Genomic DNA, 21,946 nt, shown 5'->3' on the forward strand with positions numbered 1-21,946 from the left:
CCAGAACTCTGCGTTTCGCTACAGCAGCAGCCGGACGTCCGCGTTCCCGTCACCCGGTCACCACTTCCTGCCTGCAGATGAGAACCACTCCGCCGGCGCTGAGCCGCTCACCGACCCGACGGGACGGGACTTTTCCTAAACGCTCGATGGACGTGGCGACTTGAAGCAGCTGTGAGCACAGAGCAGACCTGGAGACGGGACAGAGAGACTCACGTTGTTGATCTTCAGCTTGCTCTTGTCCTGTTTCTGCAGGTGTCCCGACAGGTGGTAGAGCACGGCTCTGCTGCGGCGCCGGTTGGCGTTGAAGCCCGACGGGCGAGTGACCTGATGCACCTCCAGACCCGTCTCCTCGTCTGCGGAGGACACGAGAACACATGGACCAGCTGAGACACACCCGGGAGGGGAGGCTGGAAGGCGGCGGCGCTGCGGCGACCCCGAGGCGGCGCCGGGCAGCGGGCGTGAAGCGGGCGAACACGGCGCCGCCGAGCTGATAGCAGGGATGATATCGACGTTTTGAACTGGCAGGTCTGTACCGACTGGAGCCGTTCCTCAGGTGGAATCCAGCGGTTTGGATTCTCAGGCAGAGGCGAACGATCGGACAGAATCAATACTAATGACTCTCTCTCATCTCGCTCATATCGAGTGCCGGTTTTCCTGACAGGAAGAAAAGAACTGTTTACCGTTTCCTCCTTTCATTTCCTTCTTTCCCCTCGTCCATAAAATGAAGCCGCGCTTATGAAGCAGCCACCCGAGGAACCAAATCGCTCTCATTTTCAGCCAGTAAATTCGATTTGCTGCTAATATGAAGGACAGATTTCACGCGGTGCAGACGCCGCCTCGGCGTTTCTGGGTTTCTGCCTCGGCGGCCCCAGCATGGCGCTTCCCTCCCGCCTGAACAGCAGCTGTTCCCACACATCCAGACGAATTCAAATAAAAAGAATGAAGACTCGGGCTTCACTTTGACGACTTCATCAGACAAGTCTAGGAAATAAATATCAAAATGAGAATAATTCCAAATATCAAGCAGAGTTCAGCATTCTGTGAGCACAATTTTGAAAACACTTTCCGATGATATTTAATTTAAAAATGTGTAAACAGAAGAGAGGCTGCTGGCAGATCTCCACTGTCCATCACAGGAATACTTCCTCTGCTCACCACTTCCTACACAGCTCCTTACATCCTCATCCTTCCAGGCGGGATTGTGAGGATCTAAAAGCCGTCGAATTGGACGTGTGACATATGAATCATCTGATTAGCTGCAGCATCAATCGTGAATCGTGAAATGAAGAAAAACTTCACCCAAAAACTCATGAGCCCATTTTCCAAAATGTCACACCGCTCTTTAAAGAGGAGAGGCTGAACTAAAACCATCATGACGAACGGAGCAGAGGAAGTCGGGGTTTTGGCATTTAGGAAACGGCGTTTAGCAGCCACGAGGTCGATTCTCCGTCTGACTGCCGAGGTCGAGAACACCGAGGCTTTAAGCTGTGATATTCAATATGCTGCCCCGGTTTGAGCTCATGAAGAAAAGAAGCCACGTGTTAGAAGACTGATGTAACGGGGCCGGGAACGCCGCTGCTTCAGGCTCTTGTTCGGAGGCGTTTTCTGTGGAGTTTTCATGAACTTCATGTTCTTCCCTGGCGGCTCCGCCTGAACATGTGAACCAGATGCCTCCAGTCCAGTGGAGGAGACACACGATCAAACCAAATCCCTGGATCTTTCCAGAGGCCCCGCCCCCACAGCGGCTGCTGCTAGCTGTTAGCTGCTAGCTGCTGTCGGCTGTCGAGTTGGCTGACGACTCGGAAAAGTACGGCAGCGCTCAGCGACACATGAGCTCCTGATGATTATAAAACCGCTCCGTTTAAAGGGATGGACCTTCTCATGGCATCACTGATTCAGACGGACTGGCAGCAATTTTGAAAATAAAATTATTACATTTTCGAGCAAGAACTGACAAACGCTGCCGTTGCTCCTGGACGCAAAGGGGCCTGATTCGACGGCCAATCATACAGTCAAAGCATCGCAAAATGTGGTTATTAAAGGAGGACCATTCCATTACAGCTGTGTGGGGGTGCTGAATGACTGATTTTACGCAGAATTGCTTGTTTTTTTCCAAATGAACATGATATAAAGCCTATTTGATATACATGTTAGCCTATCAAATACACTGTGGAAAAATTTACTAAACTTGTGCTTTTATTCAATATTCTATCTATTTAGTGTTTGTGAATGAACCACCAGTGGTGAGTGGCACAATCCGATTTTGCGCAGAGCTCCATCACAGAGCAGCATCTCGGTGGTGATTTGGCTTCACTTTAAAAGGCTCACAATGTCGGAAAAAAAACTTCATAACAAGTCAAAGATGATCCAAAAAAAGCCAAATGCAAGTTGTGTCAGCAGCTCCTTTCATATCACTCCACAACAGCCAACATGGCTTTCCACCTGAAAGGGCAACTCCGGTTTTTTGACACCTGGAAGTTATTTCTAGGTGTGTCATGCTCATAAACTCAAAAGTCGCTATTGGCTGCCCTGCTCCTCTCTGCTCTGACTGCAGCGGGGAGCGCTGCTGAGACTGACCGCTTGTGAGCGCTTTGGGACGGGGGAGGGGCTCACGCAGCACCCGCTGCTCATTGACGACAGCAACGAGACGTCCTGTCACGTCTCCAGAGCACCAGAGAAGGTCGCTATATTTGTCGCTAGTTGCTTTTGACAAAAAAAACGTCGCCAAGAGGCTTGGAAAGTCGCCAGATTTAGCGAGAAAGTCGTCAAGTTAGCAACACTGGCTGGCCCGCATCGGTGCTCGGATCACTCGTAGTGACGTAGCACCGGAGGGATCGTCTCTGATTGGTTGACGCTCAGCGGCAGCGCGTCGAAAGTTCAGTTTTCCCAACTCTCAAAAAGCGACGCTCACGACGCTCGACGCTCATGACGCTCCTGATGCGCCGCCCCGCCGCCCGCCGCTCCACGACGCTCATCCACCATAGACTTTGCATAGAAAGCGCCGCTCACGACAAACATGGTGCAGCTCGGAGTCCAGAAGTTATTTGGATCCAACTGATTTAGCGGGGGCCACGGCAAGGGAGCTTCAGCCCGGGACATCATCTCTGCAAAATCGCTCATTTCGGCTATATTTCTTCATCCATCACCAGTGTTATCATAAAGTCAGCTCGTCTACCGTCTTCAGGTGGTTCAGCTGACAGTTTTCGCTAATTTAGCCACAATTAGCTCAGATGGGAACGTTGGAGCTCCTCTCCCCAGCAGAGAGGCACTCTGAGTCAGCCTGGCTGTCACGGCGCCCCGGGCGTCTGACTCGCCGGGATGCTGCATAAAGTCAGCTCGTCTACCGTCTTCAGGTGGGTCAGCTGAGCTAGTCGGGGACACCTCTATTCAATAGTCTCAGTCTTAAAATAAAAAAAAAAAAAAAAATGTATTCTTATTCTGGAATTTCAACCAAACCTTTGTCAAACCTGGTAAAATGAGCTGAAATATCTTAATGAGCAATAGTTAGACATTAGTTTTGAAAACAAAATACCTGTTGAAGTATTCAACTGTTCCAACAATGATGGAAAAAAAGCTTTCTATGCAGCTGCTGAGGCCTTCAGGGAAAAAAACTGAAGTTCACCAACAAAGGAGTGGTTGTATTTGTAGTTTTTAGGGACATAGAAAAAGATAAAATGAGGAGAACATGGAGAACATGGAGAACCTTTCAGCGCCCATATTGGTTGAGAAGTTTTACTGCACAGCGGAGTCAACCTGTTTCTGCCTGTGACTTCAGGACTGAACCAGAGAAGACAGAAGACTGAACCCTGACTCAGAGATGATGGACCAGACTGGAGCTGCTGGTTCAGCAGCGTTCTGGAGGAGATGCAGGATACGAACCCCTCAGTGCCTCGGCCTCCTGGGACAGAGCGCTCTCATCTTCACTGCTTCACGTTTCATTTGAACCTATCCACATTCAGAAATTCATAATTCCCATTTTCCCATTCCACTTTTTAATAAAAGGTCCTGAAAACAAGCTGATACTGTATCTGGTCACTGAGAGCGCTCCCTGTTATTCTGTTCCTCTATCTGACTCCCAATAACTGCTGGTGGAAAAACAGAGAAGTGGTGAACTCAAAGACGACAGAAGGTCTACAGAAAACAGTATCAGAAGCATCAACTCCGCCGATGATCCATTATCCAACAAATCAGGAGTTCTCAAACTGGGAAACTTAAGAAATAAATTATACTGAGAGGGATGAACGGTAAAACAGTGTTTATTAACTTTTAAACTGAAACATTAAAGTTTTTCTTTGTTGTCCTGCAGAGTGTCTGTGACGAAAAATGATCAATTTTTCACAAAACCACAGAACTCCGGTCTCTCCCTGGTGAGTGTGTGTGCTTCCTGATCCAGCGTCGCTGCAGTGTGTTGCTGGGTTTGTTTGTCGTGTCTGGAGTTTCGAAGCACTGCTCCTCCACTCGCTGCCCTGATCTCTGTTACTTATTAAAGTATTTCACACTTTAATCAATCCGGGGTCTGGAAGAACACAGAACGTTGGTAATTCTCTGTCTGGCTGCACACGCACCAGCAAAATGAAAAACATGATGAAAAAGATCAAAAAGTCAGTTGAAACAGTTGCTGCAGAAGTGAAGAGCTGGAACGAGAGCCGAGACGCCGCTAATTTCTCAGTGCGACACCAACATGAGACGCTCCGAACCCAAAAAGCAACAAATATCCCGCTCTCTGAACAAAACTGGAGATTAAAAACAGATTCAAAGGCAGAGAGAGAGAGAGAGAGAGAGAGAGAGAGAGAGAGAGAGAGAGAGCGAGAGAGAGATCTGAGGCGTAGATGGGATCAGTCTGTTGGTTCTGAACCTGAGCAGGACCGCCACGGCGCCGGGGCGAAGGGTGTCGGTGGAGATGACATTTGGAGACGTCACTGTGAAAGCTGAAAGGAAAGAGGAAGCGACTCCTCGTCTCCGGAGGGCTTCCAGCGCCGCGATCCAGAACACAAAGGCAGACCCAAAGGAGGGAGAGAGTCAAAGCGTCAGGTGGAGACAGCAGGGAGTCTGAGGCAGAGAAGCTCCGGGACGAGCTCCAAGCCGGAGGCACGCATCAGAAAAGTCACCGACGCCACAACCCATGATTCTAATCCAAAGATAAAATACAAAAATGTAATTATTTATCAACTAAAACTAAAATACTTTGCTTTGAAGTGCTTGATTCCAGTCAATAGAAAAGAAGTAGTTACTCAGAAAACTTAGTTTTGCTTGAATTAAAATGCTAAATAGTGTTTTAAGCATCAGCTGAGTTGCTCCAGACGGCTTCTAGAAAGACACTGAACCTTCAGTAAACAGGACTTCAGTGAAATAGTAACCAGAGATGCACGACACATCTGTTGGGTGGAGGTCTGCGCTCGCTGACTGCTCTCCTCCAGAAACCAGCCACTTCCTGCTTCAGGGCCTTCCGTCACAGAAACACGGCGCTCCATGAACCAGGTCCTCCTTACCCATATCAGGACCCTGGTCCGGGTCCTGGTCCTTCTTCTTGTCTGTGATGTCTTTGTGGGACACGAGGAACAGGACCACCTCTCCCTTCTCATTCTTGATGGGTACGATGTCCAGGAGACACCAGAACTGAGTTCCTGCAGGTCACAGGGAGGCAAGCAGACAGCCGTCAGTCAGTCAATCCATCCATCCATCCATCCATCCATCCATCCATCCATCCATCCATCCATCCATCAATCAGTCAATCATTTACAGCCAAAAACACGAGGATCGGTTCAAAACCCTGTGAAGACCCTGACGATTCTCCGTGCCGGGATTAACCCCGTGTATATATATCAATATATATTGATGGAATTTTTTGGGGGGCCCAGGGACCCCAGGGACACCTTGGCCCATGGGGAGGGAGAGATATGGGTTCAAACTACCAACCCCAGCCATGGAAAACAATCTGATTGACCGTCTGGAACAGAGAGAATATTCCCAGTTCATGTCCGAGCTCGAGGCTTTTCTTTAGAATTCCCCATGTTTTCATGGTAACGACACCGCTTTCAGTGTTTCTGCTGTTTCCTTGTAAACAGACGCCGTTCTCAGTGTAAACAGACGCCGTTCTCAGTGTAAACAGACGCCGTTCTCAGTGTAAACAGACGCCGTTCTCAGTGTAAACAGACGCTGTTCTCAGTGTAAACAGACGCCGTTCTCAGTGTAAACAGATGCCGTTCTCAGTGTCCGGCTGTTCGAACGCCAAACTTTTTGAAATGAAAACACAGAAACATTGCAGTGTAAACGAGGCCCGGACGCTGTGACGACACCTGCTGGGGTGAGTGAGGGTGAAGATCCAGCGGAGCGGTTCAGGGACCTGTTCGGGCTCAGGGCCCAGTTCAGGGACCGGTTCAGGGCCCGGTTTAATGGTCGGTTCAAGGACTGGTTTTCATCAGTTTCACATTTTCAGGTAAAGGATTCACAATCTGATACAATTTCACAAACTCTGTGATTAACTGTCAGTCAGTTGATCAGTTAATCAGTCAGCTTTTTGATGAATTTGTGAAAGTTTTTGATTGTTTCCCGTCCTTGTTCTTAAAACGGCTTTAACCAAACAGACTGAAGCTCCCGAGCGGCTCTAACGTCAGTCCCGTGGAGATCAGACTGTAATTTCCACTTTTTTAGTAGAGGGGGTAGAGGGGATTTCACTCAGTCGTGAAACGGCCGAGCCAATCAGCGTTGATGCTTTCTGTTTTAAAATTTTTTTGGCGAATTCCGGTGGCGAAACCGGAAGTGATGCCATCGCTGCGCGCAGTGGCGATTATACGGACTTTAACTTTAACCATCGTCTGAAAGCTGCAATAAGTAAAGTTACATCCAAAATACCAAGTGTTAGAACAATCAAGCAAGAGCAAGAGTCTGCGCTTGGTGAGTTGTTTTTACAGGAAAAGGCGTTTTCATGTGTCTTTGCGTGTAGAGAAGCTAAAGCTAATGAGCTAATGCTAACCCTTAGAGAAGCTAACGCATTTTGATGACGTATTTGTTTTGAAGCGCTGATTGGCTGAAGTACGCTGTCAGTCAAAGGAGTAACCGACGCCCCCTGCAAGAGGTTTCTATGAGCTCCTATCCAGACTGAGCTTAACTCCAAATCCAAACGTGGATGAGGAGTGGGCGGGGCTGGTTGACCAGGCTAGGAAACTGTGATGGAGAAACAAAGTCGTGACGTCCGAGTTGCTCTCGCATGTCAAACATTTCAACAGCAAACACTCGATGGATTTCTCCTCTTCGAGCAGAAAAGTTTGGGCTTTAGCGTTGCCATGGAAACGGCAGGAGGGCTGAGAACGCTGTAGCTAGCATGCCAGACCAGGCGTTGATGAAATAAGAACACACATGGTGTGCAGGACCAGCAGCAGGAGTCACAGCGCTTTCGGAAAGTTCCACCATTTTCAAAAAGTTCCGCCGTTTTCAAAAAGTTCTACTGCTTTCAAAAAGTTGCGTTTCCAGTGGAACAGACACCCAAACCTTTTTGCACGGTGTGTTGAGTAAACTGGGTGTCCCACGAATCTGGAGAGACCGGCGTTGACCTGCAGGAGTCCAGCGACAAGTTTCACCACCGGACTCCTCCGTACTCCAGCCCTCCGTCTCCAGCCCTCCGTCTCCAGCCCTCCGTCTCCAGTCCTCCGTCCTCCAGTCCTCCGTCTCCAGCCCTCCGTCTCCAGCCCTCCGTCTCCAGCCCTCCGTCTCCAGCCCTCCGTCTCCAGTCCTCCGTCTCCAGTCCTCCGTCTCCAGCCCTCCGTCTCCAGCCCTCCGTCTCCAGCCCTCCGTCTCCAGCCCTCCATCTCCAGCCCTCCGGTTCCAGCCCTCCGTCTCCAGCCCTCCGTCTCCAGTCCTCCGTCTCCAGCCCTCCGTCTCCAGTCCTCCGTCTCCAGCCCTCCGTCTCCAGCCCTCCGTCTCCACCGTGGCGTCTTCATCAGCGTCACTTCAAAGCGCTCCTCGGAGATCATGAAGGCCTCGGCCCGCTGGAGGCTGCTCTGATTGGCTCCCCGGGAGCTGGGATCAGTCTTCTGGAGGAGCTGCATTATTGAAAGCTCCTGTCTGTGTGAAGAGATTCCTCAGAGGAGCCGAGCAGGTATTAACAAGATAAACCAAGCCTCAGCGTTTCATGTTTTTACCTGATTTGACAGAGAAATTAGGAGGCCGTGCTTCACCTCCGTCTTTAATAAATGACATCTTCATGTAAATCCAGACTCTGCATCATAAGAAGCTCATTAATACAATAATCAATAATCAAAGTCCAGTTCTGAAGACATATTTTAAATAAGAGAACTGAACAGCAGACGTCTTGGTCCGGCGTCTTTTTGTTTTCCAAATGAAAACTGCTTTTCACTCAGATAATCCTCCATCTGCTCCACGCTCATGAATTCTGAATCGTTTCTATTTGTTCTGTTTTCTCCTGCAGAGCAGCGTTAAAACAGGGGTGTCAAACATGAGGCCCGCGGGCCAAAACTGGTCGATGTTTGCTTTGTAATGAAAGCCTGGAACCACCAGCACCCAGTCGTACTCTTATTGAAGACATACACACCTCCAGAAACAGAGTCCAGGTGAGGACACAGCTGAGGCTTTTCGCAGTGATTTCCCAGCAGAGCAGCCGTCTGCTTCAGAACCCGGTCCTCCATCCAGTGTGAATTCTAGATTTGCTGCTGACGTTCGATCACTGCAGTGACTGATAGCAGTAAAGACCGTCTGTCTCCAGACCTTCCGCACCGCCTCCCGTCACTGCGAGCGACGCTGGCTTCGTCTCTCCTGACCATCAGGAAACCATGAATACTGCACGGCAGAAAGAAAGTGACCCGCTTGTTTTCTGGTGCATGAATGCAAGAAATCAGGTTAAAACCAGCTGTTTGGGTTTTTCTGTCGTTCGGCCGGACTCCGTGACTCGTGGCACAGCCGGCCGGCTTCGGCACGCCGGATCAGGTTTCCTGCAGCCGGCGCACATGGATATGGATGGATATGAACAAGCCTCCATAAAAACATGAGGCGCTCCGAGCTGGACCTGTCCCGACGTGACTGGAACACGACTCAATCCATCGCAGCTGAAAGATCACGTCCCGTGGCCCCGCCTCGTCCTGGCAGCTCCGGGGAAGGCGATGGCCTGCCTTCACTCCAGAAATAATCTGTCCTTCTTTTAAATCTGTCCTTTCTCAATACAGTGACAGACCAGAAGCTGAGTGAAAATCAGAAAGGAATTCTCACAGATGCATCAAAACCACTTTTATTTAAACCACTGGTATCGGTATCAGTATCGGTATCGGTCCATCCCCACTATGAATGATAGGATCCAGGTACTGCTCTCTTTTCCACACTTTCTATATTCCTCTGGTTAGATTGTAGACTTACTGCACAGGAAAAAGAAGGCAGGCTGAAAGTGTTTTACAGAACAATAATACGTCAACAATAAGAAAACAATCGAAGCAAAGCAACAAGAGAGGTCAAACAGAACTGATAAAAGATTCCAGCGTCTCTCACAGCTGCTGCATTAAGCATGTTTATTCACACTCCAACCGATAAATGGACCTAATGTTGATGAGTTCGGCTTTCCACGTGTTGAATATGGCGTCTGAAAACACTCTGGATGTGAGGAGTGTGTGTCGGGGCTGAGGTCTGCATCGGGCGGCGCTGGAACGCTCTGCTCCACTCGCTGTTTGGAATACCGCTCTCGGAGTCATCAGTCGCCGCTTCAGAGAGGATTTAAGAACATCCTGGACAGGTGGTGTGGCCCCCAGTGGCCCCCCGTTTCATCTCCACCCATAATGCACTCTGCTGGTAAAACTGAGGGTCTGTTTACACGACAACGGCGTCCGAGCCACTGAACACACAGATTTGAAAGTGGCTAATAAAGTGGAACTTCTTGAAACGCTCAGACTGTAACGAGGAGGCGGCGGACGCACGGCGGCGGGTGCGAGGTGACTGTACACGGCCGTCTGCGGTGAAAAGTTCTGCTCCCGAGTGAGTTGATGGACAGAAACAAACATGGCGGCCGTCAGTCCGGTCCAGATCCCAGATTTTATAGTCAGTCTCGGAGGTTATAGTTAAGAGTCTCCCTTAAAAACTCCAATTCCTCATCGGTCCACACGAATGTTTGGTCCTTCGCATTGTTAATGTTCCAAACGTGTGTGTGTGTATGTGTGTGTATGTGCGCGCTGCTTCATTCCAAAAATCGACCACCAGCACCAACCTTGACCTCTCATGCTACCCGCACGGTTTGGATCATTTTTAAACTTCACACGGAGCCACTCAGCTTCCTCTCCATCTCCTCAGATTTACGTCTCCAATCGCTGCAGACGAGCAGAATCCTGAGTCTGATGCAGACCTCTGAGATATCCTGACAACAACTCCATCACCTGTCGGTGTTTTACTGTCTTTAAAGCGCCAGTTGTAGTAAATTTGTCGTATTATTTGGAAGCATTTCCCTGTATTTACTGGTGTTTGATTTAAAAGGCTTTCCTGCGCAGCAAATAGTCCTGTAAATCATCCTGACCTGAATTTTTTATGATTATATACTCAGGGACTAAAATGCAATTTTGAAATTGCGCCCCGGGTGTGGAGAGAGGAGCGAGCCGATCTCCCCTGCAGAACCGCTAACGCGCTCACGCCATGAAAGCCTCTGAATGGTAATTCTGGCGCCTTGTTAGCGGCCGGCCTTTATATCTCCTGTTGCTCTTTGTTCCAGGCTTGTATCTCGGAGGAGCACATGTGTCCGAACCCCCCTCTTCACATCGCCTTCTTCTTCATTCCACCGAGCTGCTTCTGCCTTCTCCTCTGTTTTCATCATCACTACCAGCTTCAGCCCGTACTAATTAATACAGGGAATGAATGAAAGACCATTTTTTCCATCTCCACCTCTTTCTTTCCCTCAGGAGTTTTAATTTTCTTTTGCTGCCGTCACCCTCTCTCTTCTCTCTCTCTCTCTCTCTCTTCTCTCTCTCCTCTCCAAAATCAACACAGGTCCAGGTTTCCATCATGGAGCAGATTCAGAATTCTGCTCTTGTCGTTCATCTGACAGAGGCTGACAGCTGGGATGTCGTCTGCAGTCCAGCTGCAGCCTCAGACAACAGTCAGGTGAAAACTCAGTTTTTCCAACAGATCAGGACAATCTAGACCAGGAGACCAGGAGAAGTGGACCAGGAGGATCTGGACTGCAGCCATGGAGAACAGGTGATACAGCAGTGTTTCAGATAAGTTGTGTTTTCCCGTTTTCATGTAGACGGAAAGCCGAAGCGTTTTCAAAAAGTTCCACTTTCTGCCTCAGTTAGTGTAACTCAGTTAGTTTGGGATATCACACGATAAAAATAACCTTTACTGAGACTTTTAATGACCCCGAATTAGAAATTTTATGATGAATTTTCAATGTCTTCAGTCTCTTTAAGATCTTGAGTAAATTCAGTTCTCGTGGTTTCAGCCAAATTCACGTCACGTCTGCAGTTCTTGGTTGATTTTGGGTTCTAAACGGTGGAAAACTTCAGCAGGTTGACCAGCTTTAACCTCACCTTCCTTCTTGTAGAAGAACCAGCTCGGTCCTGAACTCCCTCCGGTAGTCCAGCGCTCCATGGATCTGAGCCGTGGATTCGGTCACTGGTTTCGGGCCGTACAGGAAGTGTACAGGCGCAGCTCTTCTGCATGAGCTCGGCAGGGCGTAGCCGGTGAGCTCGCAGAAGCCGTCGGAGCAGTACCGATGGGGTAGAGCGACCTGCACCTGGGCGTTCCCCAGGACGAAGTTGCGTCTGCAAGGAAGGAGAAGAGCGATCAGTGAGGCTGGCGGACCGACAGGAGAACGGTCGGCTCGGCTCGCTTCAGCAGCCAGGCGTCTGGGAGAACGGGTCAGGAGGCTGGAATCTTATTTCACTCTTTAACAACGCTCGTATTCTGATTCCTCCCATTCTAACATGTATTCATCCTGAACCTCGGAGCATCGGCCTGAAATTCAAAACCTGTTCTCAGCTTTGCTGGTTAATATCTGAACGCTTGCGTCTGATATCAAGCATTGAAACAAAGAGAGCTCCTCAGAGCAGACCACAGGCCTCCCCGGTGGTTCGTACGGCAGCCGCCTCGTGGCGAGGAGCTCGCCGGAGAGGACGACGGATCGATCAGGAGGAGTAAACATCGTCACAGAACCGATAAGAACACACACACACACACACACACACAACACCACACACCACACACACACACACCTCTCCTGGAGTACAGGCAGGAGCGTGACCCGCATGAGGTTACACACACGCTACCAACAAACATCGATGTGTGTGTGTGTGTGGTGTGTGTGTGTGTGTGTGTGTGTGTGTGTGTGTGTGTGTGTGTTTGTTTACCAAGTGGAAAACTTTGGCACAGCGCTGAGCGAACGCCTGCCGGTGAAAACACACTGTTCGTTACTCTGAGCTGATCCGTCGACTCCGAGGACCCTCAGGACCCCCAGCCGAACGTTTCCTGAGCCGGCGGTGTGTGTGAGTGGTGTGTGAGGTGTTTCTAAAGCGACCGTCCGCTCTGCTACTAACTCCAGTAACAGAATGAAAAGTCGACACAAGGAACTCAGAAAATGATATTATAAATCAGTCTGATGCTGTAATCAGATTACATTTGCCTCTAATGCCTCTAATACATTAACCCAGCGGGATACAGAGAGCATAAGGAGCCGTTCACACCACGTTTCAACTGAAAACAGCGTTTTTCAGTTTCCATTTCACTAAAGTTTTGCATTTACGAGGCGATGTGAAGACAGGAGACCGATGGAGACAGGAGACCGATGGAGACAGACCTGGAGCGTCTTCCAGAAGCGACATTTTCTACTGTTACACTTTTCTATCATTTGCTTCCCATCCCCACCCCAAAACCACCCCCCACCCCACTCCACTCCACTCCCCCCCTCAGCACCAAACCAAACCGGACACTGTGGAGAGGAGGAGGCAGCGTTACAGTGTTCAAACATGTGAAACAAAGACAACAAAAGAGATAAAACACAGAAAGAATCCTATTGTAAAGTCTGCAAACAAAAGTCACGGAGGGCCAGGTGAGGAAACGTCGCCTCATCACACGACAGCAGCATCGCAGCTTTTCAAACATATAAAAAAAGACGCCATCATCAAGAAAGCAACGTTCTCCACAAGTAAATCCCATTATTAGAGCACATTGTTCTTTTCATATGATCTCGGGAAGGACAAAGTTTTTTTTTTGTTTTGTTTTTTTTTTACCACTGAACTGGAAACACCTTTGGATGTACTGGAAATATGAGAACTGAATGGAAAGCATAAGTTTGGTTGTAAATTAAAGGAACCAGATGTTAAACTGACAATATCGTTTCATCTGAACACCTGAGGCCTCCTGAAATAGCATCTCAGATCGATTTCTAGAACACACTCACAATCTGGTAATTCAGTCCAAACATTAAAATTCCAGAATCCTGTAAAATGTCTCACAGCATTAATCTCATTCATAAAATTCCTCAAACAGGAGATCAGTTCTCGAACCTGAGAGGATCTGGAGGACTCACTGCGTCTAAATTCCAAACCGCTCATGAATATTGAAGTGTCTGCATGTGGCGTGAGACCTGAACGGCCTGACGTTGATCAGCAGAACAGCCGAAACATCAGCTGATTGAACGTGTTGGATAAACGCCCCGGTCTGGTCTGACAGAGGCCCCAGTGCCGCCCTGCTCACATTCTTTACCTTCCGGGATTCTTTCACCACCGCTGCCGGGGTGTTATTATTACTGTTGTCTTGTTGTCGCTGTGGGCTGCGGTTGACTGTTGCCATGGTAACACCACCAGGAAGGACTGTGTTCTCCAAGTCGCTGGCTGTTCTGCTCCCGACAGGAGTGACTCTAGAAAAGTTCTGTTGGTTTACTGGAAAAGAGAACTGATTAAATAAGTTTTCTGCTTCCCTTTCAAGCACTAATGAATGGATTCGGGTTTTTCCTTTCAGTTGGTATGTCTTCTGCTGAGAGCTTCAAATAAATAAATCAGTACAATACAGCACAATCAAGCCTTGGATTGGCCACAACAATGTTCTTTCAAAAAGTATAAAAAAAACCCCCAAAAATCTCGGAATGAGATATAGCAAATCAATGAACTTTTTAACGCTGATTTTCTGAGACGAGCGTCACGATTTTAAACACCGTCAGTGACAAGAGGTGGCATTTCTCTGATAGGATGTGTCTTTTTTCAGCATTCGCACCATTTCTCTTTAAGAATTGTGAAATCCGGTGTGATTATCAGCAGGACTGTGTGTTCGTCACGAAAACCTGGAAGGCTGAATAGTTTTATTTGGTCTGTGTTTATCTCTAGAGGTTCAAATGCAAACAGTGTCCTTATCAGTGATGTGATGGATCACGTTCCACCGGGAGTCTCAAACTAAATAAAGTCATTACCTTCCTAATTATCCCAGGAATAAAAAACTTTTTTTCTGGGGTGATACATGAACATTAAATAAGAGGATACGTGTTCATCCAGTTAGCTAAATATTCTGCTGAACACACATCCACCTCCCCCCTCTGCTTTCCCCCCGCCTCCACCCCCGCCCCCCAGGGGGCGCTGCCACTGCAGAGCAGCCACTGAAACAGTAAACCATCAAGGTGACGCCCACCTTCCTCAGGGTGTCGGCTGGATGCTGCGTGGATCCGCCGGGACTCGATCCCGCCGTCACCCAGCTCCCCGGGCTCAGGCGGGGGGGTGTGTGTGTGTGTGTGTGGTGTGTGTGTGTGTGTGGTGTGTGTGTGCAGGGGACACAAACATCCAACTGGCAGGCTGTTTACACAACATAATGATGTGTGCACACGTTACATAATCCGCCGCCTGTAGTCTGGAGGTCGGGCAGTACGTCTTCACTGTGAGGCGCCGACCTTCAACCTCTCAGTGAGAATTCAAACGAGTGGCTGACCAGACCCACGGAATCAGGGGCCAGTGTGAGAAATGCTACAGCAGCTCTGCTAATGTGAAAACCTGGTTGATTTAGACACAAAACACATAAAAAGCCCATTTTTTACATTGTTGAGTTTCCTTAATTTTGACACTAAAATGACTGAATGATGATAATATGACTCGTATAACGCTTTGATATAATACCTTCATTTTGAGTGTATGAATTTTGAGCACAAACTCAACGGTAGATTTTAGAGCCTAAAGTCAGAAAGCGGAGCAGATTAACGGAGAAAGCTGCTGGATAAAACCGGAGCAAACCTCACGTTGTTCACAGCCGAGGTACGACCACGGCGAGCTACCTGAGGCGTCTGACGCCACACGGCAAGGATCAGGATTATTCAATACCGGCTGTGTAGAACAGATTGTGTGGAACAGGGTGGAGCTCGTCTGGATTGATTCGTGAGTGATTTTTACCTGTGAACATGTTTGTGTTGTTCATCAATCCGTCTGTTAAACCTCTGAAAGGCGAACCGGCTCAGCCTTCAGCCTCTGTTTGAGGATTTATCATCATATGCTGTATTTTCTGTCTCATAGCTGAACTTTAAAACGGATTATTTCCAACTTCAGATCATTTGCTGTAAAGTATTGTAAATGTATTTTAGGTTTTTGCCCTTACACGGGCAGCTCCACAGGTTTGTGCGACTCCATCAGACTTTCAGTGAAAATTACGCTCATTCCGGATCGGTTCATTAAACAGTGTCCACCTGAAAAAAAATCAAAAATCACCCACGAGTGTGAATTATCTGCTAAGTAAGAGCTAACAGGTGAATTCCTGCAGGTGCATCAGTGGTTCAGAGACTGGATCCTCTGCTGTCTCTCCTCCACGCTGCATCTCAATCCAGAGCAGTTTTTAATGAGCGGTGTGTGTGTGTGTGTGTGTGTGTGTGTGTCACTGTCTGGGGTCAGATGGGGCTGTCAGCCACTTGAGCTACAAATGAAAAGTGCTGCCATCCGACCTTGTGTCCGGGAGTAGCCACAGTGTGTGTGCTGTACTGAAGAGCCTGGAATTATAATCTCACTCTCTCTTTTTTAATTCATTCCATCTGTACTTTCCAGCTGTGACTGCAGTGTGTCTGTTTTTGGGAGTAAAATGCTGTGGAGTGAGAGTTTTACGGCTGTGAGCTGCAGAGTTCACTGCCAGAGGAGACGTTTCAGACTTTTCACCGTATTTTGCACCTGAAGCTTTCACTAAAATCTGCTTTACGTTGAGATTGGGGTCATTTCTGGAGTAATTGCTTGTTTTTTCGGTGAATATAAAGATATTAAAGTTTAAATTAATACATTATGACGGCAGTACTTCATTCATCTGGTTCATTCAGGATGAAACTGGCTGACTGTGAACTCTCAGCTGAAATGAGTTTGAGTTAGATGCTCTATAATCTGGATGTTAGAGGAGGAAGATGCTCTATAATCTGGATGTTAGAGGAGGAAGATGCTCTATAATCTGGATGTTAGAGGAGGAAGATGCTCTATAATCTGGATGTTAGAGGAGGAAGATGCTCCATAATCTGGATGTTAGAGGAGGAAGATGCTCCATAATCTGGATGTTAGAGGAGGAAGATGCTCCATAATCTGGATGATAGAGGAGGAAGATGCTCTATAATCTGGATGATAGAGGAGGAAGATGCTCTATAATCTGATGTTCGCGGATGTTAAAGAATAAATCCAGCAGATTGAGCTGAGAGGACAGAGAGAGACAGCAGCTCTTTCTGAAACTTGAGCAAATGTAGAACTTATTGTATGAAAGGACAAGTTGCAACCTCGCTTCCGAGAAACTAGAAAGATTACAGCAACTTTTTTTGTCAAAGCAGCCATTCAACACTGAATAAAACGGCTTTCTGAAAGTTTCCAATCCTGAATTCATTTCAAACCCCCGTCAAAAGGAACTGGCCGACATCGAGCAGAGTAATGAGCCACTCATCGCCCGGACCCGGACCGAACGCTCCGGCAACAATGTTCATGTTAGAGTTTCATTCACTCCTGTGAAGAACGGAGTCTGGAAACACAGACCTCATTTTCTGAAGTATTTCTTTGCTTCCGTAGCAACAGTCAGAGTCGGAGTGCGAGCGGCTGGCGACCGACAATTCTGAGAGCAACGGACGGTACGGTTCCTCCTGGAACAGGACCAAACCCGGGTTAAACTGGATGAAAGCAGCTCTGGAGCCCTGATCGCTGTTTAGTACGGAACAACAGCAGACTGTAAACACAGAGAAACCATGAAATGTCTTGTTATTCACACCGCTGAGCAACAGGATGAGATTCTGACCTCAGGACGGCGTCTGAAGAGATGCTGCCCCGAACTGGATCAACGGTAGACGGAACGCTCTACATGTGGAGTCGTGTGAGTGTGAGGGGGTTAAAACTCTGCCCCATGGGGGGGGGGGGGGGGGTCACCATGTGCTGCTCCCTTCTCGTTAGGCCTCCTCTGGCCTGAGGCGGCGCTGTGAGCGGGTCGTCCTGCACATCAAAGACCACGTCCCGGCCCGTCTGGACCCCGTCCAGCCAGCGTTTCCCCGGCAACCGGCCCACACACACCTCACCATAATGGATGTGCCGGTGTGTGTGTGTGTGTGTGTGTGTTGTGTGTGGTGTGTGTGTGTGTGTGTGTGTGGGTGTGTGTGTGTGTGTGTCGGGGCACGTCCATCTGGAAGGTGATATTATGAACCCTCGCAGGTCGCTGGCGGCGCTCGGTGGGTCTTTATGCAGGATGGCCCCGGGCCGTGCATCCTTCATACCGCTGCCCTTCAGATGACCTTGGCGTTCCGGTAAAACCCCGGCCCGTCAGCGGGACGGAGGAAGCACTCGGCTGAATCTGCTGAATCTGCTGACTCCGACTCCGTCGCAAGAAAACTATTGTCTATACCAGAGCGAGCGGCGGTGAGACGGAGTGTGACAGAACCAGGATCGGTTTACGCCACAGCGCTTTCACGGAACGACGGAACATTTATATACCTCGTGTGTGTGTGTGTTTACACACCAATGGTGCTCGCCTCAAACAAAACCCTCACAAACAATACACACTCACACACACCTGGTTCCAGTAAGGTAGAAAATCCCTTCTTCGCCCCAGGAGGCAGGTTCAGGTCAACAACGAGCCTTTCCTGGTTTTTCTGACCTCGGACCGTAGTTTTGGTCGGTAGCTAACCTCCATGACAGACGGATAAATTAAACCCACGGCAGTCGCCACGCTGCAGCTCGTGACTGTACCCTGTTACCGTCAGAGCAGCGCCGCTCTCTAATGGCCACGGCAGCGCAGCGGCCCGGATCCTCTGGTCTCTCCGTGGCTCGCTGCGTCGGGTCATTACTGTTTCCATCTCACGCTGTCAGCCGCCGCTCGCCCCGGCTCTGCGCCGTCAGCACAACATCCTTCACACGGCTGATCTCAGGACCTTCACGCTGCTGTGACAGAAATGAAATGAGGATCCCTCGGAACGCCGGCGTTCCCACGGCGCCGCCTAATCCTCCCCCCAGATAACATCCCCTCCAGCTCCCGCCGCGTCAGGGTGAATTCTGGGGAAACATGTTCGGTTTTCTGCTGTCTGGAAACTTTTATGAGCTCCACCCGAAAAAAAGCAGAAACTACGGCTCCGTTTACACCACAACGAAACTGAAACGGGATCGTCGTCCGAAAACTTTCACGTTAAAGTTTTGATCCATGAAAATGGCAGGAATGTCATTTTCATGTTGGGCCACTAGTGGGTGCTGTTGGAGCATTTTGTCATGAAGCCAGATGCACACACACACACACACTACACTACACACACACACACACACACACACACACACTCTAAACATGAAGACTGTTATTACCGTGATAGTCAACTCTAAAACTCCCGGGTCAGAAGACGGCTGGGGGTCGCGACCCCTGAGGCTCAGCAGCAGCGTTTCCTCCGTTTCCAAGGAGACGGAATTCGAGTGATTTCCAATAGTTTCACCTCAGGAGCTATTTTCAAAAAGCTTTGTTTCCAGCGACTCCAAGCCCCGTCGCCGTGACAGTCGACCCCCAAAATGCACCAAAAGTTTTGTGTTTTCCTTTGATAATGTTGCGGTGAAAACAGCCTGAAGGGAGGAAACATCCTGCCGTTCTTTGACTTGAAGATCCTGGATTTGTTGAGTCTGCTGCCAGACTGCACCAATGAGACATTCCCGACACTTTAATCCCTGCAATCTCATGAAAAGCTGCATTTTTCATGAGATTGCATGAAAAGTTCCAGGAGCTCCTTGGAGGGATGTTGCTCATGTCTCCAAACCACCAACACAAACACGGTGACTTTCAAACTGCATCAAGTCATTTCATGGTCCAAATCAAAGAAATAACGTTATCGGGTCCTTTATGACTCGCAGGTATCAAAGTCCTCCGAGACTAATTTGTTATCTGACTTCAGATAAGGAAAGTGTTGTGCTAACAGAAAACACTGAAGGTGCGGGAGGCCTGCCTTATCGTGTGTGAAGCACTGAGCTGCAGTAACCACCATGAAATGTGCTGCACAGAAGACTGACTGATTAGGATGCTGCTGTTACTGCTGCTGCTGTTGCTGCTGCTGCTGCTGCTGCTGCTCTTACTGCTCCGGCTTTGACGCTGCATGAAGCAGCCTTCTCTTTAAGAGCAGTACTTCACACACATTTCATATTTGCAAAGCTGATGACTGATGCGGGGTGGGCGGTGCTGGGATCTGGGTTTCCGTTATCCCGTAATTACCGGACTTTGACCGTAAAACTGCCAAAGTTTTAACACCACCGTCAAATGTCCGGTGAAAAATATTCCCTCCAAAGATTTTTATTTCAATATTCCCTCCAAGCAAAGTTTAAATCAAAAAAGGCAATTTCCACGTCATTTTATTAAAAAAACAACAACAGTAAAACCCAGAATCTTATCTTTTATGAATAGACGTGGTCTATGTGGAACAAAACTTTTCTTTCAGGCGGAACTATACTTGTAGCACGTGTTTCATTACTCCGACAAAGCACACAGTACAACAACAATACACGGGAGACACATGGAAACAGGCGAAACTTAAAGACTTCTTTACTAAACAAATAGTTCAGAGGAGAAATCACTCTATTGAAATTTAGTCCGCAGGAAATGTGACAGGCGAAGGCGGGGCCCTTTTGAAAAGTATAACCCCGCCCACCTCGCGGAAGCTGCGGGGGTATACTCTGCAGCATTTAAGCTAAAAAAATTCAGATAATATTTGACCGGGAAATCAACACTCGTCTGGTGAATTGGAAACCTGCCGGTCACGTTGTCCGGTGCCATTTTTTTTTTTTTTTTTATAGCGGAAAGCCCGGTTGGGATGGTGGCAGTGGGGGTGGTGTTGGTAGTGGGAGGTGGGGTCGTGATTGACAGTGAGTGCCGGAGCGAAGCGCGAGCGCGATGGGCGGTGAGGGATCCATCCTGAAAACACGCCTGGAGGCACGGCAGCTGCACGGCTGGGATGAATAATCCAGCACACCGGGCCGGCAGCAGCTCCACAGGACTACAGCGCCGGACCGGGTGTGTGTCAGGCGGTTTACGTGAATGAGGCGGAGAGATGCGAGGGCGCCGCTCCCGCTGCCGTTCATCGATCCATGAGCTGCTCCGTTATTGGATTACCGGGCCGGCCGACCACGCTGTGATTGGATCATTCCTCCACCTCCTCCAGCTGGTGATTGGATTAGGAAAACATCTGGACGAGCTGCAGCCATTGAGAAAACGCACATGCAAGCCGACTAATGTAGTTAGCAGGACCGAGGCGGGTGTGACTTGGGGGGTGACAGTGTCTCCAGCTTCGATTTATTCTGATCAGGCCTGGTTCGGAGAGTTTCTATTAGTCTGTGTGAATTCTGATCCGTTTCCATGACAACGGTACTTAGAAAACATAACTTTTGAAAACATCAGAAACAATATGAGCTGCAATGTGCAAAACCTAAAAGAGACAGAATTGGTGCAATAATCTGGTAATTTCTCGTAATCTTGATTATGCCCTGTAAAGTGAGAGACTTGTTCAGTCTGTTGCTTTATAAGTGTTGTTTTTTTTTTCTCATTCCTCTTTAAAAGGCCGTGTGGATTTCAGGGCCTCCGTTATTGTTTGCAACATCTGAGAGTGAAAGAAGGCGTCTGTGTAGCTTCTGAATATGAATTCATACCTATCAAAGCACGTGTGCATGTGAGCAGAATAGCAGAACTACAACCGCCGGCTTTTTGAAGTGTGAAGACAACAACGGGAGGCTGAGGACGGATCCACAGCAGAAACCGACCAGAAGAACGTACCGGCGGAACAAAGACGCCGGCATCAGGCTGAAACAGAACCACTGCAGACCGAAAGGTTTTCTGTTTGCTTCATGAAGACATACGCAGACGATGTGCTGTTCTCCGTCACCTCCACCACATCCTCCTCATGCCTTCACCTCTCCACCGGCGTTCCTCCCATCCACCCGTTTCCTCTCCGGCTCGTTCCTCTCAGCACAGATTCAGATGTCGTCTGCAAACAGCAGCTCCGCCTCGTCTCTCGCTCTGCTCCAGGTGAGCGGAGCTGGCCGGTTCTTCATTTATGGAGAAAAACATCCGGCAGCACTGACCCACAGCCGATTCCTGCATCATCTTGATTAATCACAACCTCGTCTACTAAAATAACCACTGGGCAGAGAAACGCTTTCTCAACCTGCTGAGGGACGTTTTTCAGAGATGAGATGACTTCTCTTTGATTTCCTACATGAACACTGAACAGGAACAGCCGCACTTTAAAGCTGGTGTCCAGAGTTTCCGTTCGTTTCCAATGCATGAATCATTTTTTAACAGAGATTAAATGTGTCAGTCTGGTTCGATACTATAATATAATATTAGCATACAGTAATATAAACATTTATTTATGAGCCCCCCTTCGTCTCATAGACCCCCATGTTACCCGAAAAAGCGCCGGTCAGCTTCAGCCGATGGGAGTTCGAGCTTCCGCCTTGTCATGCTGTCAATCACGCGTGCAGCAGTCAGAGAGCACGGCCGCTCGCCCAGCAGAGGAGAGTTAGCTCCGCAG

General features: G+C 48.7%; 1 protein-coding gene across 1 annotated transcript in view; it reads right to left on the minus strand.

Moving 5' to 3' along the window:
• kcnh3 (potassium voltage-gated channel, subfamily H (eag-related), member 3) overlaps positions 1-12,232 on the minus strand; it is a 51,736-nt gene extending 39,504 nt beyond the window's left edge. Inside the window, 5 exon segments of the mRNA XM_030112135.1 lie at positions 214-353; positions 5,490-5,624; positions 11,514-11,529; positions 11,531-11,747; positions 12,198-12,232. Of these exon segments, the coding sequence (XP_029967995.1) occupies positions 214-353; positions 5,490-5,624; positions 11,514-11,529; positions 11,531-11,747; positions 12,198-12,232 (543 nt within the window).
• Positions 12,233-21,946: the final 9,714 nt, after the last annotated feature.

This window comes from Salarias fasciatus, chromosome 16 (genome assembly GCF_902148845.1).
Source record: "Salarias fasciatus chromosome 16, fSalaFa1.1, whole genome shotgun sequence".
Taxonomy (NCBI): Eukaryota; Metazoa; Chordata; class Actinopteri; order Blenniiformes; family Blenniidae; genus Salarias; species Salarias fasciatus.